A 26,673-nucleotide genomic window follows, 5' to 3' on the forward strand; every position below is an offset into this window, starting at 1 on the left:
TTAAAAAGAACACACTGTTTTTCATCTGCTATTTTACACCCACCAATCACTGAACTGCTGAACCAAATAGGAAGTGCTCCAAGCTGTAAATCTTTACGCTACGCTACGCTTCTAATTTTACCATAACGTTAACTTTAACGTCCATAAAAAAAGTGGGTCAAATTTCAAAGGTCGCGCTATCAAAAAGAGGCGGAGAAATGTAGTCCGAGAAATACTGGATGTAGCATGTTCCGATTTAATTTGGGCTCATGCTCGGAACATAAGTCATAGTATATCTAATCGTAACAGAATCATGGAAACTAATGGCATAGATATAGCCATTTCTTTATAGATATAATTTGAACAAAATTTTGTCGCCCTCCTTGCGTCATTACAGGTCAAGGCCGAAGTTCACTGACCATGATCCTCCGCGAGGATGCCCACGCCTGCGCAGTGAGGAACTTTGTAGCTTCCTTCGGTTTGCAAAACACTTGGTATTTTTTGGGCTTGAAGAACGAAGAAAATCGCTTTTATTTTTGCGTCGCTTCGTCTCATACGTGAAGTCGATTCTGTGAAGATACCTCAGGTAAAATACTGAACTCTGGAGTACGGAGGATTCATTTAATTCGGTGTTTTGAGTCTTGAAATGAAAGTGGCCTGGCGATAATTTTACTTGCTGATTTCTGAGTTGCTTTGAAGATCCGTTTGGCGTTTTATTTTCTGGTTTATTATCTTGGTTGGTTAGCTTAGTTTAAAACCTTACAGACTCAGCCATGGCCTGGGCACGGACATCAGACTCCCTCGATGCAGCCGCCGATGCCGCCGACGGCCTGACCGCGGACTTCGACGCCAGTCTTTCGGGACTGGGGCACGAACTGGGGTCCACCGCATACAACATGAGGTGTGAAATTATAATTTGTTGTTGTCAAAAGTCTATGAAGAAGAATGGGGTAGATAGTGCTCTTGAGTGGCCTTGTTGAGATGTAAAACTTGCTTCCACGATTAGAACCTGGCGATGTTTATATTACCATAAGATCATCATAGAACTAGAAAGGTAATATTTGCAAGCAAATACAGAATGTTACCTTCACATGGTTTAGTCTAGCATTTCTACCTGGAAGGGTAAACTGATTAAGTTGCAGAAGTTGACACAGGATAAGTCAAGACATGCAAGAAGGTACAAATAAATTTTGATAATTTTTTATCTGTAACGTTATACATCTTGAATAATGAACACAACGTCCAATATTGTTCCAAACAGGGTTTCTCATCATCATCTCATCACAGCCCCATAGCTACAAGCCACAGGGGCAGTCTGTCCAAAAAGGTTTTCCATTTCTGACGGTCGTCAACAGGGTTTACTCGACGACATTTAGCGTGTCGTCTGCGGGAGCGTCAGGGCCTATGATTTTTTTCGGCTTGAGGGAGGTCCAGGGAGAAATTTCTTGGCTTGCGGAGGGAGAGCCATGGCAAAAACTGGTTTCCTTCAACAATATGTATTCAAATTTAAAAAAAAAAAGATAAAGCTTCGAATCACTCGGCAAATTCATAATCTCTGACTTGGTGCAGGACGCGCGCCGCGAAGTTCAGTTGGTAACATAAGAATAAGTTCAATTTTGCGCTTTCCGTCATTGTTGACGAACAAACTCGGCGCGTAAGTATAGACAAATTTTGCAAAAATCTCTAAAAAATCAGCGGATGTTTGCGGACGGTGCAGACTTAGATGATAATTCCTAACGCCCGCCGGCGGCGAGAGAGAAGCGAGAAGCGACTGGTCGAACCTGGTCGACGCCCCTCCCCCTACTGTTCTGGTCAGTCGCATCGTGCTAGCGCCGATGTTTTTGTTGTCATTTTCCCGGCCCCGATTAACTGTCAGTTGTTGCTACCATAGAAGGAAAAAAAATCGAACAATATGTGAAATTAAATAAGGTACTTTCAAAATAGTATGGTACTTTCAAAATAGTCTCCGGTAATAAGCCGATCGGACCTCACATGCTTGCGCTCTATACGGGGGCGGGGCCCTACATGAAATTAAACGTGACAAATAGGTTTGCTTTTGATTCTTTAATTGACTGCTTATAAAATATGGACCGAATCTACCGGTGTCATCATGTTGCACCAAATGTGGGCTGACCGTCTATGAAAATTAAGATGTCAAAGATATTTCCCAAAAGGTAGGCAGAGATTTGTTGATGTTGGCGGTGTTGTTTTTTTTATGATTTTCTTAGTCGGACCATCGCAAACAGTACATTCAGCCCCTTTCCCCGTGAAAACATCAGCTAGCTTGTGCTAGATATAGCCTCACATGAGACAAGAAGTACATACAGTCACAATTTTATTGTCAAATATTATAGAATTGAATTCTTGTTTCTGTCTACTTGAATTAGACTAACTTCTGAAGAGAGCAAAATTAAAACAAGCGTACCAAGTTACGGCACACTGCGTAGCACAAAATCGGAAGGTACATTCACAAAAACGTCTCACAGAGTTTGCCGCTTGTACTACGCAGCGCGAAGGGTTCTCCTCAGCATGCTCAGTCACACTTTTTACGTTTTCTATGAACTAGGTAGGTAGGTAGGTAGGTAGGTATGAACCACATACCCAGTGTGAAATCGAAGGTTACACATATCCTGTTTATGTCGCAGAAATTATAAGAGCGCAGCGCGATCGCCGTCTAGTGGGAAGGGGGCCTTACAAACTACTGTAAATCGCACAAATTCACAGAAACAGCTGATTAGCGTAATCGCTAAAATTGCCACAAAGCTATTATATTCGTTCACGTCCCGCAGTTGCCGGACACTCTCAGAGCAGAAATTGATATGGCTACCCCTGCACACTGCAAGTGATCTTCACAGTACGCAGCACATCTCCGCTATGCTTCCTGTCACAGTCAATCTGTGTCAATTCATTCATATTTTGAACGGCTCAATCATTTTTTGTTAGAGTCCGCAATTCATATTTCATAAATTTCTTTTATTTTTAGCAAACAATTTGGATTTACGTTTGATGTACATAGTTTGTTTATGCCCTCATTATCAATACGTGCCGCAGTCGGCACACTTCAAACCCGTCCGCCTGTCAATCATGCAAACTTCAAGGGGTTAGGTTTCTGCTACACTAAACTTTCCGCGGCGTTGGCTTATGCTGATTTGTGCCTGGGGTTTCGTGCTATGCCGACCACTCCCACCGTGTATAAAGCTGTAACGGTTAAGTAGATTAATTGTAATTCACCCAGACTTCGTTTCCGTGCTCCACTTGCTTGCTGGGGACCAACGCAGCGCTGTGGTAACTTACATGATGAACAACAAGGTGAACAGAATGACCGTGACCTAACATGGGGAGGGCGTTCCACGCTGCAGTTAATCTTGTTTGTTCAGGTCAGTTTAATAGCGAAATAAACTCATCAAGTCCATTGTTTGTGTTTCACATACCTTTATGTCTCAGGCGTAAAACTTTGAGTTTGCATGACGATCGTTATGCATGTTTTTTTTTTATGTAACAGCCGGCAACACGCAGTGACCTTGCGTCTAACGTAGTCATGTGTTGTTGTTTTTTTGCTCAAATGTTCTTGTTGACCAAAAAATCGGTTAACTACAACCGTGACACCAATCCGTGTTTCATTTAGAGGACAGCTCTATGTATGAACTTGAAAAACGAACAGGTCTCGCTACATTTTTATGCCAGTTACATATCTGTTATCATGTCAGGAGACATCCAACGAAATCCCCACGTTACCACATACACTGTCAGTTGTCGGCCTGTCTGAGAAAATTGCACTAGTGCTCTGAATGCGCTTGTTCACCAAATTATCGCGTGAGTACGCACGAGTGCTGGCGTACTACACATCGTGTGTGTTCTCGATTCTACGTAACTCAAACACAACATAGAATCTGAACAATGTTTGGATGGCTCAGAGTTAAACTGGCTTGTGCAGGTTGCAAAACAATAGCTTAAACAAAATCAAGAAAAGTATCGAAACAAATACTTAGATCTGACTCGATTAGACCTTAACCGAGACACATTATACTTTGGGGGCATTAAATTTCATTCTGCGTGTGCTCAATTTCATTGTAGTATTTCTACCTTCTTTTGAAGTGTATACTAGTATGCAAAAGGTGCCGATATGCGGCAAAATAAAGTCAAAGCCCTGTGAATTTCTTGATCTTTTATTACTTATTGGTAAAATGAATTCTACAAATCATTCAGAGGACGGCTTCTGCCTCAATTCAGGCTGTCTAAAGCAAGATGAAGTCACCATTTGGCGGGCGGACACTTCCGTGTTGCGTAGCGGCGGTCGTTGACCTCGTTCGAATACTATGTTCCATAACTCCCGGGCGGGTTCCATAGCTACCGGTCGTTGACCTCGGGGTTCTAACGTTCTATGGGGGCTCGAAAGTTCGATTTTGTGTTAAAATTGTTAGTTTTTTCACCCTTTTTTGCCCCATAAAATCATTTTTTTGTATCTTTGGGGGACCAAATGACCAAGGTGCAGTGTCTTATGTGCAGACCTACCAGCTTGCTGAATTACGAGATATTCCAAGGTCTAGTTTTGGAGATATCCATGTTTTTTATTTGTGCGGAAAAGAAGAAGAAGAAACAAAGCAAAAACAGTATGTACCTTCTGTGAAGGTAACATAATAAGGCCACAGCAAGTAAATTTTATGGATGACATCATTAATTTTCGCCTGATTTCAGAAAAAAAACAAGAATTTTTTCTTCTACAGGGATGGTCAACATCACAATAAAGTACTAAAATGAGCAAATATGCTGTGTTGTATCCTAATAATTACATGCTTGAAAAAAGCATGTACTGTTTCTGGTAGGGATCTTTGTGATTCCGGACCGATATCTCTAGAACCTCTGGATGGATTGCGATTTCCTTTGCTATGGGGATAGAGTGTGTGACCTATTGTGCTATTAAGTAGATTAGAAGTTTGCTGTTGTTTTGTGGTTCGTTTTTTTTTAAATATTTACACCCCTTTTCCTGATATGGAGTGATCTGGCCTCATTCCCTCTGTCTCAACCTCCTTGGGGACAGCTAGCAGCTGTAACATGTGTTTTGAGTTTTCAGTAGCATGGGAGTGTGTGGAAGGGTCGTTTCCAGTGCTATATCTCCAGAACAGAACGTGTGATTTACCTCCATGAAAAATGGAGGTATAGTTTTTGGTGTGTCTGTGTGTGTGTCTGTTTGTGTTTCCACATATTTGTGGTCAGCATAACTTTAGAACCTGTTGATGGATTGTAATGATATTTGGTATTTGGGTAGGTGTTTGGAAGACGAAGGTCAAAGTCAATTTTGGATCCTCTGGTGTGTGACCTTGGTACTGCAACAGAACTTGGATTTTTGTATCTTTTGACATGGATATGCTATGGTCTTGATTTTTGGTGGCACATAGCTTGTGGTGTAAGGAAGAAGTGTTGTATGTTTGGGCCCTCTAGCAGCTTGCTCTAGAACTGCTTGGGCATTCTGGTCAAAATCTTCCAAGGAGCAAAAAAGAGCAACTGTGACCATCGCTGTCACCTCTGTATGGTGTGAACCATTATATACACATTGAGATACAATGTATGTGCCAGGTGCAGGTGTAACAATAGGAAATAAAAATGAAATGGTGAGGACACCAGAAAGGTGTAGTTTTGGATCTCACTGTTTACCATAGGTAGATATATAACTTAAGAACAATGATGGAATAATTTTGCCAAACGTCAAACCATATCAACCCCCACAACACACCATACGCACCATCACAAAACAAAATATTTCAAGCAGGTTTGAGTTTTCAGACTCTTGTTGTACTTGTAGAAGTGACACTGTGCGAGGTACCCAGGACTGTAGTTGTAGAAATGAAACTTAATATTGGATAGTTGTAAAAGTGACACCAATATGGAAGCCATGAGTGTGGTTACCAACTTTGTTGGTAATACCAGTCTACTGTACCACACTGGTGTCACTTTTACCACACCAGTTCATTTCTTGAATACAGGAATGAATGCCTTGTTGGCTCTGGTACCATTTTTGTCCCTTTAATTCTTGTTACAACATTCATCACGACTTTATGGTGCATATTTGTAAGAATGTAGCCATCTTGTTTTTTTTTCGCCCTATCGCACTATTTTTACAGTCTGCAGAGGATGTCATCCATAAAATTTACTTGCTGTGGCCTAATATCTAAGTTTTCTAACGTTAGTAGATTGACAGGGGCAAAGGTCAACTCACTAGCAGATGTATAATTTTGAGGTATTCCTGTCTGGGACTCCCCTGACAGTGACCTCAGGGTCCGTTGAATCTTTGCAGCAAAGGTTACAGACCAGTACGCTATAGAGAAACAACATCTAAGTCAGCCAATCTTCTTTTTTCTTTCAGCGAGGTCTTGGCTCTACCCATCTTCAAGCAGGAGGGACTTGAGAACAGGTAGGTTTCTGTATCTGTGTACCCACCCATTGGTGGAATAGTTGCAGACACCTAGCATGGCAGCATATGGTTACTAACTATATGACACCAAATGACCTGTCACACCCAATCTTTTCGCACCTACATGCAAGGTGGTTGCACCTGCTAGTACTTGGTGGCAATGAGTCTCACCCTACCATAACAGTCTGTGATAGTTGGAGGTAAAAAGAATGATACATTCTGGATTTATGACTGTAGTACTTGAAGGTTGTTGTTCTTTTTTTCCATACCTTTCAGATTTTAGTTTCAAAGCAAAAAAATATTTCCTGTGTCACCCGAAAATTCCAGAATGATAGCTAGATTTGCAACATTGTTTTCCCCAAATTTGACACACTCCAATTTTGAATTGAATTTTTAGTCACACAGTCAGATTGTTTTTGTCTATGTATGACAGCCATTGATTTGTAGAAGTAAGTTTCACTGTTGTGTTCTTCCCAGTTTCCAGTATATCTTGTGTGCAGCAACATCTCCAGCCTCCAAAATCAATGAAGAAACTGTGACTTATCTCAACCAACGTAAGTCTACAACTCTGCTACTGTTTCTTACATATTGACACATAGTAAATACAGAATACTGCAAGGTGAATTCTGTATCATCCTAGGTGCAAGCCCTCCCACGGGCTGATGACCAAAATGGCAGGAGGCGACAACAGTGAGAGGGCTGGGACCAAGCTGATGCATAGCACAGCATACTGTATTCTTTTTAAATCATACCCACATGACTCAAACAAAGAATGATGAGAATATACGTTTTTCACAATGTCGGTGTCTGGTATATTGTACACGTGAAGTACTTTCGGATAATTCAATCTCGTGTCTCGAATCTCGTGTGATACAAGCCCATGGGATACCATAAAATACAGGCTGGTACTGAATACCCATTTCAAATATCATATTCTGTTTTGAATTCAACCACAGCCCAGGTTGAATTCAAAACAGAATATGATATGATTGGTGAGATGATTGACAATGACAAAGTAGACTTCCACAGAGAAAGCTCACCTAAAACATAAGCTTCTTAGAGAAGGTAATGAAGAGGCAATGTTTTACAGACATCAACATCACATAAATGTCCATATCCTCCACACAGGTCAGTCATATGAGCTGAGATTAAAGCGCCTGGGAGACAACAGCAGTTTTCAAGGAGGAGAGTTACTTAAGGTAAGGACCGTGATGTCTGATCATATCTGATGATATTACTGCTGCTGACATAAAATAGTGAAGAAGAATAGTCTTCCTCAGTGTAAAACTGAACCAAAACAGTGTTCATTTTCCAACTTTGAGGTGTGTCAGATTCTGTCAGGCCACATGTAGTAGCCTGGGTACGACCCTATTTCTACTGGGGCTCCTTACACTCACAACTAGTGGTGCGTACCGGTCCGCCGAACCGGAATTGGACTTGCTATAACTTTCGGTTCAAGTCCGGTTAAAACCGGAACGTAGAAAACCGTTTTTTTTTTAAAACCGGAAATCTCTTTCTTGTGGTAGACTAGTATCATCTAAAACAACGCTAGATACCTATGTTACTTTATTTACTGCAGCCAACGGGCCCGAAAATAACTGTATGTTCGCGAAAATAGATTGTCCTACCACCGGCATGAGCAATGGTCGCGCCACCGTCCGCACGGAAACCTTTCAAAATCCGGCAACGCGGCAAAAATGACTGGTTCATTTTAGTGATTTCACCCATGAAAATAACGTCTGTGATTTTGTTTATCTCTTGGTGTGGGTTTTAGAAGTCCCATACCTTCTGATAAATGAGAAATTTTCCGAGAAAGACAAGTTATAACAAATCACCCGCGCTTGTTGTCACGTTTGTCGCTTGTCGGGCTACTTCACTAAAAGCATGGGCGAGCAGTTTGTTAAAAAGAAACACAGACACCTTTATTCAAATAAATATTGTGAAATCGTAAAGATATTTTATATCTATTCCCTTTAGATCTGTAAAGAATAAACTTACAATTCATTTGTAAGGTTAAATGTAGAGAATAATGAAACGGCATGCATCGCTTATACCCGCACTACAGTAGGCTATCCCAATGACCCGTGTTGACCTCGCAAGCGCCATGCTGAAATTTCGGGCCGTCAAAACACAAGCCGAAAAGGCCAAATTCTACCGTGATTTCCCGACAATTATCATTGAAAATCGATGTTGCTACACCTTTGAAAATAACGCAGTCGTCTTCGGCAATATTTTTTATCGCATGCGGCCCGGTCGAGGGGTGGTCGCGGTCGCCGGATACGCTAGCTAGGGGACCTCGCATAGGGCAAGTCGCTTAATGCTTGTGTTGATGCGGAAAAATTTAGCGGCCGTCAAAAACCGGACTTATAAGTCCGGACCTGAACCGGAATCTCTGGACTTGAGTCCGGACCTGAACCGGAATGTCAGCTCCGGTACGCACCACTACTCACAACCCTAAAAATGCGAGTATAAGGAACCCCAGTAGAGATAGGATGATACCCAGGCTAACCTGTAGTGCCTTTATTAATAAAAGATTTATTGTTGGCTTGTAGTTAAACATGCAATTTGGCTATAAATCACAGGTAACATGAGATACATGTATCAAAGTGGTCAAAGTCACCTTGAAACATTGTAACTACTGTTTGTCCACCCCCCTCCCACCCAGAGTGTTGTGCGTGTGGTGTTCCACGACAGAAGGTTGCAGTACACAGAGTATGAACAGCTGGCCCAGTGGAGGTCCATCAGGCCCAATGAGAGACTGCTTGATATTGGTATTTATCTAAGTTTTTTTTTACACTTTCTGGGCTTGAAATACCACCTGCATATGCAGGTTAGTGCAGGTATTTCTGGTGTCTACCTGCACCTAACCTGCCCCGGTCCATGTACCGGGTTTTATAGATACAAATCCTATAATGAAGGTGTATATGGATTGTTTTCAGCTGCATTGACTGTTACCACCCATAGATTATGAAAGAAAAAAATAGCAATGGTTCCTGTAATTTCCAATGTTAGCTGCACTAGTGCACGTATGCAGAAAGAAGGATTTCGAGCCCTGACTTTATTGAAAGCTAACAGAAAGTTGCAGTCTTACTTGGTAGCTAGTCCATTGTTCAAAGTAATGGAGTACAAATATTACTTAATTTTGGTAACTAGAATGTACAAACTATCTCTTTCGTTGTCATCGTAATTGTCAGTATTAGTTAATAACGGTATGTACAGTTTGTTTGTATAAATCACAAAATGAAATTAATTCATCTTGCATATTGTATTTCATAGCTGCAAGAATTGGGGCCTTGAAAGAGCAAGTGAAAGAACAAGTTGTGAAATTTCTAAAATGTCATGGTAATTTGTATCAGGCCTTCAATCTTTGTGGTACATTGCAAACCAAAACAGGCAAAAGTTTGTAGTTTCTTGTTCATGAGACTCAAACACTAGTTACATACAAGAGAGAGGTCATCAGGGACGCGGCAAACTTCAAAACACACATTAAATTTCTAGATTTACAGTCAGTTGTGTAGCTTGTGTTTGTTTTTCTCAGAATTCTTGCAAATAGATATTTGAACAACTTCTGCTTCTCCCCAGATATCCCCCTGTCAGTGAATATTTATGACATCAGGAAGGACCCTACTGCCGTCAACAAAGTTGAGTTCCAATGGGATCCCAACAAAGATACCTCTGTGGCAATACAGGTATAAAAAAAACATTTCTTTCGGTGTAGGCAATATAAGTCTGTACCTGTACTATTTGGTGTAAGCGTCCTTCCATAACACACCAGCTTTGCAGGCACATAGTGGCAGCTGCTTATGTCACATAGAAGAACTTGATTTACTGAACAAATGTACAAGAACTTTTGGAAGGTCTTTTATAATAATAGATATACAAAAGCACATACAGCAAAAGCCACTTATTGTTCAATACATACTGATCATTACTGTTATTGTAATGTTATATAATTTATGTTTATGTAATGTAGTATATTTTGTATATTTTGTTATTTCTCACTTGTTGAAAAGGGCTAGTGGAATTTCCACACACTTTTCATGTCATGTCATAAGTTGAAAAACTTCAAATTGTCAGCTGTGATTGGCCTTGATGTAGGGTAGTGTGTAACTTTATAGCCTATTTTAGTAACTGAAGTTGGCTGTTCAGTGTTCACTATGATAACACATTACAGAAGACAACTAAAAGAGATCTTTTCTGTCATGTTAATATTGCTGTTTGTTTCTCCATCCCAGGTCCACTGCATAAGTACAGAGTTCACAGCACATCGGCATGGAGGTGAGAAGGGCATCCCCTTCCGTATACAGGTGGACTCCTACTCCATAGAGGAAGAACATCTCCACTCTGCATCATGCCAGATTAAGGTCTTTAAGGTACGCAGATAGTTCTACTTTTCATAGCAGACAAACAACTATAGTAACTGTTGTACTGTATGCTGTAAGTATTGAAATGTTTGCAGCAGTTTTATCTTTGCATCTTTCACACTGCACCTTTAAACAGTGCACAAATGTTTCCAATTTATATCTACAGTAACAGCAGTACAGGGCTTTCAACTGTATACATGAAAATCACCAATATCTTCATTTCTGTTCTATTGCAAAATTAAGCCAAAATAGATGTATTTACAGTAAATGAGTAATGTAAGGACATGCTGCACAAAAAGAGCTTTTGCAAAATAGTGATTGAGTGAGTAAGTGAGAAAAGGAGATACATGTACAATACAGAATACATGAATTTAATGATACAACTTTTATTGCAATTATTGATGTAATGTAATGTGGCTTGAAGCATATCTTATTATCTGGATATTCAATCTTAATTGACGCAACATTTCTATCTGTTTCAGCCAAAGGGTGCTGATCGTAAAATAAAAACTGACAGGGAGAAGATGGAGAAGAAGCCAGACAAGGACAAGTACCAGCCCTCCTACGAGTACACCATCCTCACAGAGGTCTGTATCATGCCCCTACATGATACATGTACACAACAGGTGAATATACACACATGTAGAAACTAGCAACCGTTAACTGTTACACATTTGGTGACCTGTGGGCATCTCGTCCAAAAATTATAGTACTGTGAATCTTGGAAATATTGTGGTGGTTTTATCTTCTTGGTGATCTGTCCACCAGACCAGAAAGTCATGACACAGCAAATAAATATCTCTAATGTATTACTGCTGCTTCAACCACAAATTAAGAACACAGCAAAAAACAATTGCAAAAGTAAGTGAATTTGCAGTATTATAGACATCTACTTTGATAGCTGGATGATAGGCATGTGGACGCCTTGACTAATTATCTTAAACAGAAGATATGATATACTTCTTTACACACAAAAAAGTTTTATCCTGTTTTATCAGGTCACTTGATGAGTAAAGGTTGATGACTGTTACATATAATACAAGGAGAAAATATGATAAATGATATATGTACAAGGAGAAAATATAGAACATTTAGTCAGTAACCTCATTCTAACTGCCAACTGGGAGGTTGGGAGTTCAAGTCCCAACTGTTGCCACTTCCCAACTGCAAAGAGATGCAAGTCTTTGGATTGAAAGTTTAGCTGGGGTCTATTGTTCACTTGACGAGAAGAGTAGGGAATTCCTCTTGAGTCTGTGTGTGTCGTGAATATAATGTACTTTGTATCAGAAAGGAAGGAAAGGTTTTTAGTGAGCAAAAGCTTAATCTTCTTCCTGCTGCCTAACCCTGTAATCAATAAAAAATTTGATGCCAAAGGTTAATTCAGAAAATTCAGATGTGTTAGAATTCTGTATTTATCATATCCAGATGTCCTTTGTTGTAACTTTGTAATGTAGTGCTGTTAGTGTTATGTGCAATTTAGAACTATGTCACTAGGAGGCACTTGTTGTACTGCTCTAAGCACATGGGAAAAGCCCTAGAAACTGTACATGTATATAGCTTTGTATGAAATGCTTCAAATTGCCATTGCGCACTGTCATCTTTTTCGAAAGTATTCCTTGTTTGATCTGATTGGTATCATAAAATTGGATGCTGTTCATTCTGTTTTGTCCTTGTTTCCATGTACAACCTTGGGCTCAGGAAAACGTGTATCAGTCCGGAACATCACCACAGCACAACGTTGTAAGGGTTTTAAAACATTGGGTGCAGTCAACATAAAACAGCTTGGTTGTTTTCACCATTAGTTTTCAATATTCATCAGCACAATATTAGTTCTGGTGCGTCAACTTTGACCACTCTTTCAGCAATAGGTTCATTCAATCACTTTAAACGCGCTTGTTACTTTAGATTTGGGAAGCAAATACGACTTTTAACTCAACGGCTAAACCTCAAAATGGATGAAAATTGATACATGTGCAGATGACCTCCAATACATATAATCCAATCACAATGGCCTGAGGTTCAGTGTAATTTCCTACAAAAAATCTATTCTAAAAGACTTCCCAAATTAAAGTGACCAGTGACAAAATCTTACACACAACCAACTTGTTTTGTAGGTCTACACTAACTTCTAACACCTTAGCAACGTGTTTTGTGTTCATTGTTTCTGCCTATTTTGATTTTTTCACCTTTCCAATTTTGGTCAGATTGGTTGTACAGTTGACACAATGTTGTGTATATGTTTACAGTGTACTTCACCTGATGCGTCCTTCAATTCACCTGCCAGCAGCAGCTACAACAGCAGTTTTCAGAGCCCACCTGACATAAATAGGTCAGTAAAAACCTTAATGTTCTCACCTCACCTCTGATCACCTTGTCCCATCCTCATCAAGAGGGTCGGGGACCATGGTTGCCTCTAACCAGGGCTCTAGCCAGCGTCCGTTTTTCCGTCAATTGACGGAAATTTGCTACGTATGATGAAAAATTTTAAAACCTATCCGTCAACCTTGACTGACAAAATTCCTTGATGGAAGCTACAGGCGGCTTGGGGACGCCGTCCACGGCCATAAAAGCCACACTCTGGTTGTTTTCCTATTGTTATGATTGTTGACAATGTGTATCGGCGCTCTTTTGCATACGATAATCTCATTGAAAACCTGTTTTTCAAGGTCTCAGTTCACTCCTGGATGCATTCTTACCAAGCATTCTACGAACTTTGATAAGTAAATTTTCGCGGTTTTCGCGACAATAGGAATTGGCTGACAGAAAAAATTTGAGATGACTAGAGCCCTCACCTAGTCCCATCTTCATCAAGAGGGTCGGTGACCATGGTTGCCTCTAGCACAAGTCTAAGGGTGGGAATACTATAGATTATTTTATTTTTGCGATATGTTATTTTACAGTAAGAGTGAAAAGACAATGTTTTTATTTTATGCTCATGACAATACTGTAGCACAAAATGTTACAAAAAGATTCTGAAAAGTTAGAAAATAAAACCGCAAATATTCCAAGACTAATAATAGACAAATTTTACTGTGTTTTGTTTATATCTTAGTATGCCCTCTGACCTCACTTCGTAATTTTAGACTTAAAGCATGTATTTGTATGTAATTCTGATCTGTATCTGTATTTTTATGTTGTTTTATCTGTTCATGTATTTTGTATATGCTTTTTTTATTGTTGTGAGCCCTGGAAGATTAGCTTCATTTTGGGCATCCTAATAAACTCAAACTCTAAAACTGAAGTATTTAACATTAAAATACAATTGCTAATAAGATCTGTAGTAAGGTTTTAAAATAACCACATTCAGGGACATTTTCCTCCTTTTGAGATATCCCTTATTCATGTTTAGTGTCTTCATTCCGACAGGCCAATCCTATAGATACTGTAAATGCATTCAACTTCGCAGGGATTTAATTTCGCGGTGGCGGAAAAATGGACTTTTCTGTGTTTTTAATTTCGCGGAAGCAGCATGCACTGTAGTCTCTTACGGTTATAGAAAAATGTTCGCGGTGGTTTTAAATTCGCGGTGAAGCGGCCGCTGCGAAAACCGCGAACATCAATCCACCGCGAACATTTCTGCATTTACAGTAAATAAGTATAATCTAGAATTGGTACATCATGCAGAGTGAGGCCTCTAAGTAAGGTGGTGTGTTGTTTTGACCAAAACTTGTTTATATGAAGTGGAAATCTTTCACAAGATGTGGAAAGACTGTTTTGATTAAGGCCTTGTTAACAACAGACAGAGGATTGTAATATCTTTGTTCCAATATGTCAATCCTATGATTTAGAATTGGTGCATTATGTAGAGTGGTGTGTTGACTAGAAGTAGAACTTGGTTATTTCAACTTATTTGGAATGAAAATCTTTTCACAAATTATGGAAAGACTGTTCAGATTAGACTTAGTAAACAACAGAGGATACAATATGTATTTTGAAGGTCTGCATGGTCTCTTCCGTAAGGCAGTAGGCAGGCCTTTTTTAATTTCCCGTAATTCGTAGGGAAGCTATTTTATTCTACGTAATTCGTAGTGGGATGAAGCATAAAGCGTTGGTAGCCTGCGTGAATTTAACGTAAAGTGTTGTCAGCTATCCCGAATTTAGCGTAAATCGTTATCAGGACCCCCCCATACAGACCCTCTATTTTATGGAGTTTGACTAAAAGTGGTAGTGTCTTTTTATGCTGTTATTTAGACCTTCTATAATAGGAGGAATCATTTATCATCTAGAGGGCCCTTTGATGTCATTTGAATGAGCCAGTCAGAACCAGAACAAAGCGCATCAGTTTAGAGTTTATTCCCTCGACCCCTACTACTAAGTATTATACATTTTTGGTATGACTGTGCAATCACCAGATCCTGTAGCTAGTGGAGTGTTCTGCTTACATCCGGTAGTTTGCAAGTTTGATCCTATCTCCAAGCAGATGTAAAAAAAAGGCTCACTGCTCTGTGTAACCTGCAGGTTGAGAAATGTTACCATTTTGCATTCTTTCATCTGCTTAAAGTTTGTGTCCCCCTGGTATAGCGATTACAGAAGTTTGCATGGCCTTGGGCTATTGGCAAACCTCCAGTCCGCTGTGGATTGAAACAATATTTACATGACACAATCTGGAGATAAGACCAAGCTGCTCTTAACCAGCCTGCAGACAATGTTTTCAAATATCAGTTGTTTTATCAACATTTCACATGAGATCCTGACTTGATGACATTATGTTTGTTGGTCGGATAATGTCTATTTTCACATGTCCCAATTGATTTTAAGATTTGAAATCTGTATGTACAATTTGTACACTGCCTACTACAATTGACACTATGACAGTCCAACATGTTACGAATTTAGAAAGGTATAAATTCAAATTTGTTTGTTACAGCTTTGAAAGCATAGCTTTTGTAATCCACAGCATTATTTTTCTGGCATTGAGTTGTTGCAGTCCTTAAATGAGCTGATAACATCGCACAAGTCATGTAGCCATTGACTAAGAGCCAGTAGCAGCCAGTTTGGGCAGGTTGTGTTGGGACTATACCATGTCAGCTCAGAGGGGTGTCATATGGCTTATGTGTTTCCCTTCGTGTGTGCTGCTGTGCAAACATTCTTTTATGTGAGTGAGTAACCTGATAATGGTGGAATGGAAGGGACAAAGCAACGTTCAGAGGTACCAGGTCATTATGTACCCATTGGTCTGTTGTCAGCTTGTAAGCATTTTGCATGACATTTGTATCTTGTGTACCTGCTTGTTGTTTTGAAACTTGTCTGTCTACGTACATGTATGTTTCTCTGTGTGTGTGTGTTTTATAAAAAAGAACATCAGAACTGTCAGAGGAAATCTTAAATGTGACAATTCTGACTTTTTTGTATAGTCAAACCAGAAAGATCCTGTATATGTTTATGTTTTGAATAAAACTTCTGAATTGTTTTTGGGACCTAGGCTAGATCTGTATTTTTGTTTACAGTACTAGTACTACAGTAGTACAAGTGTATGCCCTAGTCTGTGTGGTAACTTCTTTCCATTTTCTATTTATATTCTTCTTCAAAGGATTATATGTTCCTCTATTTTCCTGATGTAAAACTATTCTACCATTTCCTAAACCCTACTCCAAAACAGGAGTCCACTCCAAGCCCTTTTGGTTTGTCCCTCCAATGCTCGTATGAATACCAATGTTATAGATGACCTTGTTATCAGCAAGCACGCACAGGTATGCAAATGAGGCTTTCTGGCGGGAGCCAGTTGAAACCCACGCAAACCTGCCTGGCCTGTATTATCATCAGACCTGCAGAAAGAGCCATCTCAGGCATAGCAGAAAAAGGCTGTCGCTTGTTTCCTATACTGTTGTTACAGTGTCTTGTGCAATATTTTGTTGGAGAGAAAAATTTTCCCCATGGTTTTTCAAGGCAAATTTGCTAGTGGGATGTTTGGATTAACCCACAATCCAGCGGGGAACTGTGACTGTGTGTATGAGGTCATCCAGCCTTTCAGCTTTCTTCAGATAGCAGAGAAGTAGGTCCTGATGTTTGCTTTGAAAATGTGCTTTGTGTGTTCAATGTTTTTCTGCTAGTCGAATTTTTATCAGATCGGGAATTGTCTGTATTTTGTCTGTAATTGAAGGGGGTCTGCATAAGAAATTAATGGTGCACAAAATTGTTGACACTCAGTCAGATGCGTTGCGGTAAATTTTGGAGTGTGTTATATTAGAGGGAAGTGTCACTGTAAATTGGAAGTTTATTATATTAGGGAGAAGTGTTTGCTTTGGGAAAAAATTATGTATGTATGCAGTGTTTTTCATCCGCCAGTTGAATTTTTATCTGAGGAAATAGTGTATTTTCTCTGAATTTGAATTGAAGGGGGTCGGGTTGGCAGTGCATTCTCATAAAATTTGCATTACATTGAATTCAGAAATATCTCCAGTGCATTGCATTAGATACAACTACCCACTGAATACGGTTCATGTGGCTAAATTGGTCCTGTTAAGACTTATATCAACTCAAAACGACTGACTATGCATCATGGAAAAAAAGGAATGCAGACCCCCATTGTAGTGCTGTTTTGATATTAACAGACTGGAAATCTCTGCTGTCTCTCTGTCTTGGCTAGAAGGTTGTGAGTTTGAATCCCAGCTGTGGCTGACACTCTGGATAGGAGGTAAAGCCATGGTCCACTGTTCATTGCCTGCCTGTCTAAGCATTAGGTCAGGCTCTGGCCCTTTGCTTTTCTTGTCATGGCTTGTCATGCAGGCAGCACAGCTTTTGATTATGGCCTCATAGAAGTCATTAATATTGACATTAACATGCTTTAAGTAAACTTCACCCCCATAACAGAAAGGAAGGATGGTAACCTCCTTAGAATTTCTTTCACTGCGTTTACTTGCGACTGTGAGTCTTTTTACTAGTTGGTGCTCCGGCAAAATTATGTTTAGTTAGCGCTTTGTGCTTATTGTCTCATTCCAGGGTTCTACTTCTAGCCAGCGTCTGTCCTTCCGTTCTCTGACAGAATTTTGCCGCTGAGGAGGGACATAAATTTTACCCATTCTGTCCTCTATGATGGACAATTTTGGCATGAAAAGCTATTGAATTTTAATAAAAACAAATGCCATTGAACCAAGCAAACCTTACCCCTTGAAATGCAGGAAGTAGTTACTGTATGTCAGAGGGTCTAGATTTCAAAACTTTCCTGGGGGAACATACTCCCGGACCTCAGCGCTCGATAGAATTTCCAAGTTCAAAATCCAAGGGACAAAGAAAAAATTCAGGCTGGCTAGAATACTGTCTCATTCATAGACCAATGATTAAGACAGTATCCTGAATCATGAATCAATGTTTCATATATAAATGTTTATAGCATTTATAACTGCATTTAGCCACTTTCAAAAAAAAGTGTCTGATCATGTACAGGATACTCAAGAAAGCCTAGTACATATCTAACCTATGCCAACACTAACTAACTAATCTTGCCAAGTAATTGACAAACTTTTATCTCAAATACGTTTTGTGTCAGGTAGGGTCAATGAAAGGGAATTCATGATTGACTTAAGCAAACCTTTTCGGGCCCAATGTTTTTCTAAACCAGACTCTTAAATAGGGTATACAGGGAGTGATAAAGGAACAAGACCAATGCTTGCTTGCATAATTCAAATGTTGGCCCTCACCCACTACTGAAACCACCATGGCTGCCCATAAACTTCTTTCCAGTATAGCCTATCCCAAGCCATGATTAGCTAGGGAAGTAGGCTTGTCAGCTTAAGTATTGAGATTGGCAGGTTAGGCCTATATATAGGGAAAGGATATTGGGTTTTCTGTTTCAGTCTTCAAAAAATAGGGTCAGTAGGTAGGGTTTCTTTTTGTAGACTTTGGCCCAAAACTGTAGTGATACAAGCATTTCAGTTTTGCAAAACTGAAATGCATGAGGACACTTATGTTTTCAGTGTCAAACTCTAATGGTTACAAATCTGTTAATACATTTATCCTTCATTTAGATAGGATAAGCAGTTTTTAATTTAATAGGAAGCAGGCTGAATAAAAGATCTAACACTGCAACATTGAAAACTATGTCACTCCACTGCCCACCCAAAAAAAAGTCTAGGGTCGACATGTTTTTCTAGGGTATAGAGAGGGAAACACAGTTTTTTTCTTAGGAATTGGTGTCTATTGGAAGCAGACTAAAGCTAGCAAGACTAGATTCCAAATAGCCAGTCCTGTAAATGCCTTCTGCAGTACCCACATTTGATAAGGCCATGTTGATTTGATTAATGGATGACATCCGGTCTGTTACTTACCTTTGTTTGTTTCCCCCACAGAAGTCTGCAAAGCCCCACCAACTCCACTACCCATCCTCCCCCCACAGAGGATGGGGATGATAAGGCTGGAGCCACCGAGGTGAGAAACATTCTTGTCATCTATGTGAAGTTATCTTTAATGTTAATGATATATGTGTATCAAGGCCAGGCTTTTAGCTAGGATTCTATTATAGGGGTCCAAATTTCTTGATGAGTCAAGGTAAGTGATATAGGCGCCACTATAATTGTAGGGGGGTCGGGGGGCATCCACCTTCCATGGTGCAGAGTTTTCAAGAATTTTAAGTTAAAATGGTACATTCTATTTATCTTGAGGGGCAAAATTACTGTCAGAGAGGTCACAGAAGAAGACCTGGTCAATCAGAATTTCATGCTCGTCAGAGGATGTGCTCCCCAGTGTAAAGGCATCTAGTGCATCCAATTTCTTGTTATTTTAAGAAAGGGGAGTCCAAATGATGCCATGACACATGCCTGGCTAAAAGCCAACAAGTGTTTATAAGGGTCAGAAAATAAGACTACATATGTACTACATACATTGTAGGGTAAAATGTTTTTAAAACAAAACTAATGCTAACAGTGCAACTGGCAAAACTGAAAAACTTTAAATTGTGATTTTATGTCAGAAAATAAAACTACACTGCATTGGGTAAAATGTTTTTAAAACAGAAATGACAAAACAGTATTACTGAAAAAGTGAGGGAAACATATCTCAATAAAAGTATAGAATATACATGGAATCCAACTATAAGACCACACGAAATGTTTTGTCTTTGGTCCTTGATATATCAAAGCAATTGATTACATCACAAAATCATACATGCAACATTATTTCTGATATAGGACATGTCTGGTAGTTTTTCTCGTCATTCATCTCAAAATAAATTGACCAAAATCAATTAAAATACTGTCCAGCTCAGTGCAAAGAATCCAAATTTGCCCTCAGACATGTGCCCCATGTTTTGGATTCTGAAATGTCAAGCATTCATTATAAATGTTTTACTTAATATGTTGCCTTTCTCTCTGCTTTCTATGATACCATTGTGATCTTGATGGCAGTCCCTCATCCTGCCATCTGAGGTACTCAGCAACGTAATCATATAAGTCTCCTCTTAGCATTTACACCATAGTGATGTTGTATGCATCATTACTTTTAGGCTTAGGTCACATTTCCAAACCATGGCCTGACCGGGCAGCATTGGGGAGCATAAAGTTAAAGAATTATATGAAAGACACCAAAATACACAAAATGTCACATAAGATTCATGGGCGTAATTTGTGCATATTTCTAGGTATACATTTTGATTTCTCGTTTTTTTAAACATCCTGCCGGGCCCCAGTTTGGAAATGTGACCTGGGATCCATCCATGGCCGGTTCTGGGCAGTTCTCAGACAAATGTAGCTCTGCCCACGATTTCTTCAAATGTAGAGAGACAAATATTCGACTGAAATGCAGCCAGTCTTTCCTTGGTCAAACTGCTGATTGCCTTACAAACATTGGTTGAACTACTAATTGTGGATATCAAAACTGAGATTTTTTGTGATAGATACTTGAAGGTTAGTCTCCCTGTGAAGCCTAAATAAACATATTCATTGCAAATGTACATGTGTACTCATAATGTTTCCTATGTTTTCAGCCTCTCTCTCCAGGTGCCAGCATTCAAGAGACACAGAACTGGCTGGTGCACAACAGATTTGGGAACTATGTCAGAACATTTAATAACTTTGCAGGTGGGTGCACACATTTGGGAATCTTAACTTACATACTGTAGACCGTAAAATCTTTGCCGTGGTTTTACTTTTAGCTTTGTGTCCTTCACAGTGACCTCTCCACAGCTAATTTTTTGTAACTCGGCAAATACTTTTTGTATTGGTACTGTTCTGCATTGAATCATTTCATCCAGGAACTTAATACACTACAGAAAACTTTTTCCGTTTCTATAGCAAAATGAGGTCTCCTCTGCAATTAGATAAATTTACATTAGCATTGTTCCTTTGTTTTGTTCAGGAGCTGACTTGTTGAGACTAACCAGAGAAGACTTGGTGCAGATTTGTGGCCCAGCTGATGGCATCAGACTTTTCAATGCCCTTCAAGCCAGGTAACCATGGCAACTGTGACCATGACAACTACAACCTCTGTAACGTGCCATAGGATTACACTTGTCTATAGATGTGACTTCATGGCCATTTAACTATGACATTGTCTTTGTTGTCCTGAAGAAAGTACAGGCATTGGAAGTCTTTTGCTATGTCTCGTTCTTACCTGTGCTTGTCTTTTATCTTTTCAGAGCAATTAGACCAAGACTGACCATGTACGTCTGTCTAGAGTCACAACATGGTAAGTACACCTATGTCGCCTTGTATTTGAGTGTGTGTATGGGGGGGGGGGAGGGAGAATCTCTACTCTACTGTTCTTGTAACAAGATGCAGACCTGTGAGCTCACAGTTGATTTGACTGAGTCCGGGGTAATAGAGCACCTCAATTTGAGAATGATTGCCCTGTTGGGTTTTCAACTAAACATACATGTGTATCATGGCATGTCCTTGCATAGATGACAGAGCTTATCAGTTTTAAAACTGAAGAATTACAAAAAAAAGTCAACTCTCTTCAGGACACCTGCATCTTTTTTAATCTACCAGTCAAAATACTTTGAATCCCTTAGTAGGTATCCTAGTCAGGACAATCTCAAAGACAATGCTACTAAATTTCTCACAATGGTTTGCTCTGTTTTCCCAATCATCTGCCTGTTACCAACTTCATAACAATGGCTTACTCTGTTTTCCCTCATGCAGTCTGCTTGTTACTACATGTAACTTCCTAATGTTGACTTGCTCTGTTTCTCCAATCCATCATGTTATCTGGCCTGATTAAATCTCACTTGAAGCAGCCTGCCCAACATCCAGCTACAGTCCTGGACAGCAGAGTGCTACACAAACTACATGTTATCTGCCTGTCAGCAACTTTCTAACAATGGCTTGCTCTGTTTCCCCAGTCTATCATGCAATCTTCCTGGAGAACCTGTGTGTGGAAGAGCTGAAGCTGAAGATTGCCCAGCTGTTCAACGCCTCTCCTTCACAGTTAGCTGATCTCTACAGACAAGGGCCCACTGGGATCCATGTCATCATCACTGATCAGGTAACACATGCTTTTTTCTATCATTTTGTTACCAAAAATTATGATATTTCTGCCACAAAGACAAAAATTCAACACTTTGAAAAGAGCTTTAAAGACAGCACCATCTTTAATATCAGTGGGTTTGCTACACAAGATACCTGAAGTCTAAATAAAAATTCACTACTTACTTTGTCAAGTGGTCCAGATACAGGTACAAGTACACATATCTAGACCCCTTTACTCACTGGTAACTGTTGTTGTTGAGAACTTTGTAATATCTATTGGCACCTATGGTAGCAACTTTCCATGCTGCATCAGTAATGGGGTATATTGTTACAGGGATAGATTGCTAGCCCTTCCCCTACTTTTACAATGTACAAGTTCTTGCACACATCGTTGTGCTTAGGTACACAGCCCTATCTTGGTTCCTTTTTTGTACCTTTGTTCATTATAGGATTTCCCATGATCCTATGGTAGAGCTGGCTATTGAAAAGCATTTATGACAGTATTTTCCTTGACTGTTACAACACTTACAGATCAACCAACATTTTTACCAACTTTTGTATTACTTTTGCAGATGGTGCAAAATCTCAACGATGAGACTTGTTTTGCCCTGTCCATGGTCAAAGGTAATACATCTTTTAATGAAAGTCGTTTTTTAATTGTATTTGTAGGTTGCCCAGTTCCTTGTAAGTTCTTATCAAGTTCTGTTTAGTGAACTATGTTGGCCACATAAATAAGTTGGTTATTTATCTATTTTCTCTCTTTACAGCGGAGAATGACGAGACCAGATACCATGTGGTCTTCAAGTAGTAACCAGGACAAGTCCTATTAGTTTTAGATACATGTCTTCTAAGGAGTTTTGTCAAAGGATGAAAGGAAACTGCTGTTGATATCTTAAAGAAATCGCTATAAAACTGCTTCCAAGAAGTAGAGATATGAAAAAAAGACACAGAATCATTGCAAAATCTACTATATAAGCCATTAAGTCACCCTGCCAACAACCTCCGGTCAGATTGTTGATATTTAGAAGGTGACTGAGTTTCAAAATCTGCAGAGCTTTGCCTGAAAATCAACCTTATCACAATGGATGAGGTTCTGTGACCTGTAAACATTGGCCAGGCTGAAAATTGCACAGTGGTTGAGAGGAGATGGCTGTGTTGCTGCGGAAAATATTAAGAGCTCACTGCCTCTCACGGTGAGCTATTTTTCTGCTGTTTGAAGCCGGCTTAAGGGATGCTTGATTGCATGTAGATAAGAGAAATCTATTCTTCTTCTGAATTAGGAACACTTTCAATGCCCTGTATACACACTATAAACTGCAAACTATCAAACTAACTACAAGGTAAAGAAAGAAATGCTTCTTTGTTTTTTCTCAGGGATAAGTCAATATCAAACATGGTCAAACTGACACTGCCTTTGCTAAACAAAAATGTTGCAACGCTGTATTCCATGAATGCACCCATTGAGTAACTTTGTAAAACAATCCATAAGACAAAAATGAGACAATTCTAGAGATGATATATTCTGCTTTAACTGACTTTGCTGTAGACAGTAACACTTCAAATGGAACATATCAGTCATTGCCATCGTAGAGAGAGCTGGCAAACAATTCTGTTTGTCATACTGAAAAGCAGCTATAAAGATTCAGACCAGTGAAACATTGCACTGTAGTTACTCATTTATTCTCTTCAACCCTGGAGAGACATTGCTAAAAAAATTACATGTACAAGAAAACCTTAAGTTGAAAAGTAGTTCGTTTGCATGCTATGTCAACCTGTATAATTTCACTTCTCTGTCTCAAAATGTGGATAGTTGCTTGAAAGCTGTACATGAAAGCTGACACTTGCCTACCAATGGCCAGTATTTCTATAGAATAACTAACTAAAGTGGTTCAGGTGTAGTGAAATGATAGAGGACTTTTGTGAAGCAAACAGATGAAATCGGCAGGATATACGTGAAGACATTCAACACAGTTTTGAAAAGACGGTTTACTTGTAGAGATTGTATTATTTGTTTTTATGAGAATGAATACAAAGGCAGAAAACTACAGGAAGTTAGTTTTTATTGTCAACAGATTGTATTGTCCAGGAGGAAAAGGAGATCACTATATGACTGTGAATGATATAATGTTTTCTATGAGCTTGTCTGCCAGCTAAGCTGTAAGATTTCAGAGTCTAGAAACTTTCTGTTCATGAAATATGTATATTTTTGGCTAACTGATACTAAACGTTTGTCATTATTTATAAAAATCGCAGGTAAAAGTCTTAAGGCTACTACTTAGTCTAACAGCAAAACATTCTCATGTTCAACGTTAAGAGAAATTTTATGAACATGTTAGTTAAAATCAAAGCCAATTATGAAAATTGCAGAGGAAATTTTAGAATGATATTCACCTTAAAAAGATGTACGTCTAGCTGTCATTTTGAAACAAACTGGTGATGATTTGTAGTTTTTAGTCTTGAGTTTTGAATGTCATCAGAATTTCAGTATTTATGTATGGAACCAAGAGTGCAGTATGTCTTGAGTGTAAACCGTACCTACATGTATCTATGTATACATAGATTCAGTCTGCAGACTTCCTATTCAGCTAGCCTGGTACCCATTCTATTCTAGTTCTGTTTGCTTCTTTTGTGGCTTTGCTGCAAAATAGTCTAGCGTTCATTGATAGAGAAACTATTGGTACATTCTGTACTTGAACATTCGTCCTAAAATATAGGCTAGAGTTGGCTCTGAGCCCTTTGGCCCTGGGGTTCAAGGCAGCTGATGAATTTTTGATTCCTGAAATTATGCAGGAAGTAAGAACCAAACATATAGATTGGGAAGGGGCACAGACTATTTTGCATAGAGCAATCATAGGAGCGAAACAGAACTAGATGGATTCAAGGCTGCATTGATTTAGTTTGCTGCGGTTTCCTATTACTGTTCTTTTTGGTCCATCCCAAATTCATTGTCAATTTGTTGATTTGTATTTTGAAGTGATGACTTGCAAGTGTGTACATTGTATAAGGTGCTGTCAGCGATGAGTATTTCTGGGTAAGGTACACGTACTGGTCATTGCTCTTTTCTGTACATGGTGATGATGATGTTGAAAGCTTTGAATGAGCAGTTTCGTTATTTTAAGGCTGTTTAAAATGAGCTTTTGGGTTAGACGTGAGATGTATTGCAATGATGAAGGAACAAATGCCTTGATGTCATCTTTGTGGTTTGGTGTATTTTTTTTACAAGTGAATGTAAGTTCTGAATTATTTACTTATTACAGTCTTACATTCTTGCAGTGTACAGTGGATTCATAAGATCATATCTTAAGCACTAGCTAGTCATTAATGTTAAAATTATTATTTGTTAACAAATGATTATGCCAGTACTACAATATGCTACAATTATTAACACCTTGACAGGGTTTGACAAGTCCACTAGCCTGATTGTACCGAGCAAGTGCATGTCCTACCTCACTTGCCCATTTTTCGTGAGATTTTGATATACTTGAATAAAACTGTCCAGTCATGACATCAAGCATCAGTCAACACAGAAACTTTTAATAGAGCCAATGATAAAAGAGTTCCATTACTACAGAGAGTTCATTTAAATTTTGGGCAAGTGAAAAGTTGGTTCGGGCAAGTAAATTCTTTATGTAGTTGCCCGGTTGGACAAGTTGTTTAGAAAACTTGTCAAACCCTGACTTGAAAGCATTTTGATTTAACACTAAGACTGTAAATATGATTCAACAACACATTGAAAATAGTGCCAATAGCGGCCTATATCACAGAAGGGAAATCACACTACATAATCATGTCATAATGATTGTGCCTGTACTACAATCTATGAGCATGAGAACCTTTTTGATTTAAAACTACTTAGTTGGTCCATATATTGCGAATGGCAGACTTAATCACATAACACATACTCATGATGAAGCAATTCCACACCAAGAGCCACATGAATTCTTAACCTTATACACACAACAGCTTATACTTAACACATTTCTAAGTTTCCCTAACTTTACATAGGTCCTTGAATTGTCAATACATTGGGAAAATTGAGCTTAGTATTGAGTCTCCAGCTCTTTTACAGAATCCTTACCTTTGCTAACTGGTTTTTAAAGGTAACACCAAACCTACCTTCATAACAGTCTCTACCAAACTGCTTGGGTTCTTTACAAGGTAAACATTGGATCAGAAGGAAATGATTTGACAGAGGAATTCCCCAGGCGAAATGTTACGTTTTGATAGCCCAGGAAGCCAACATGTAACACTGATCAACTCATTTGTCAAAGCATTCTTCTTATTTGGTCACATGAAGATTGTAAAATGCTTATACTTCATGAAAACAAACTGGTCTTGGAAACAAACAGAAGGTGATAAGTTTGAGGATACTCCTCAAGGTATGGCACCGTTGCCTGCAGGTACACACCTGGAAAGAATAAGTTTACCCTCTGCCTCCAAGACGGTTCTGAATCTGGTGTAGGCGTGCTCGATGCACTCTGCTAAGGCGGTGGTGTAGCACCCGTACAACTCGTAGTGGGCC

General features: G+C 39.2%; 3 protein-coding genes across 5 annotated transcripts in view; 1 reads left to right on the plus strand and 2 right to left on the minus strand.

Annotated features, from left to right (window-relative positions):
• Positions 1-248, minus strand: part of LOC118403187 (ankyrin repeat and SOCS box protein 1-like) — a 4,368-nt gene extending 4,120 nt beyond the window's left edge. Inside the window, exon 1 of one of the 2 annotated variants that reach the window (XM_035801752.1) lies at positions 55-248. The gene's annotated coding sequence lies outside the window, so the exon portion shown is untranslated. Of the gene's footprint in view, positions 1-43 lie in introns of both variants that reach the window. The other variant, XM_035801751.1, reaches the window with a different exon arrangement.
• A 145-nt stretch (positions 249-393) lies between these two features.
• Positions 394-24,947, plus strand: LOC118403563 (transcription factor CP2-like). The gene is made up of 19 exons (XM_035802299.1): positions 394-565; positions 745-880; positions 6,341-6,388; positions 6,866-6,942; positions 7,517-7,587; positions 9,054-9,159; positions 9,971-10,077; positions 10,624-10,761; positions 11,235-11,378; positions 12,451-12,492; positions 12,999-13,115; positions 19,000-19,116; positions 20,091-20,111; positions 20,669-20,762; positions 21,040-21,130; positions 21,320-21,369; positions 22,025-22,167; positions 22,724-22,775; positions 22,919-24,947. The coding sequence occupies exons 2-19, from the start codon at positions 753-755 to the stop codon at positions 22,957-22,959; spliced, it is 1,587 nt and encodes a 528-aa protein (XP_035658192.1). The 5' UTR covers positions 394-565; positions 745-752; the 3' UTR covers positions 22,960-24,947.
• Positions 24,284-26,673, minus strand: part of LOC118403186 (titin-like) — a 33,086-nt gene continuing 30,696 nt past the window's right edge. For both annotated transcript variants that reach the window (XM_035801750.1, XM_035801749.1), the window contains one exon: positions 24,284-26,673. In XM_035801750.1, the coding sequence (XP_035657643.1) occupies positions 26,526-26,673 (148 nt within the window). In that variant the 3' untranslated portion in view covers positions 24,284-26,525.

The sequence above is a fragment of the Branchiostoma floridae genome, chromosome 16 (genome assembly GCF_000003815.2).
Source record: "Branchiostoma floridae strain S238N-H82 chromosome 16, Bfl_VNyyK, whole genome shotgun sequence".
Taxonomy (NCBI): domain Eukaryota; kingdom Metazoa; phylum Chordata; class Leptocardii; order Amphioxiformes; family Branchiostomatidae; genus Branchiostoma; species Branchiostoma floridae.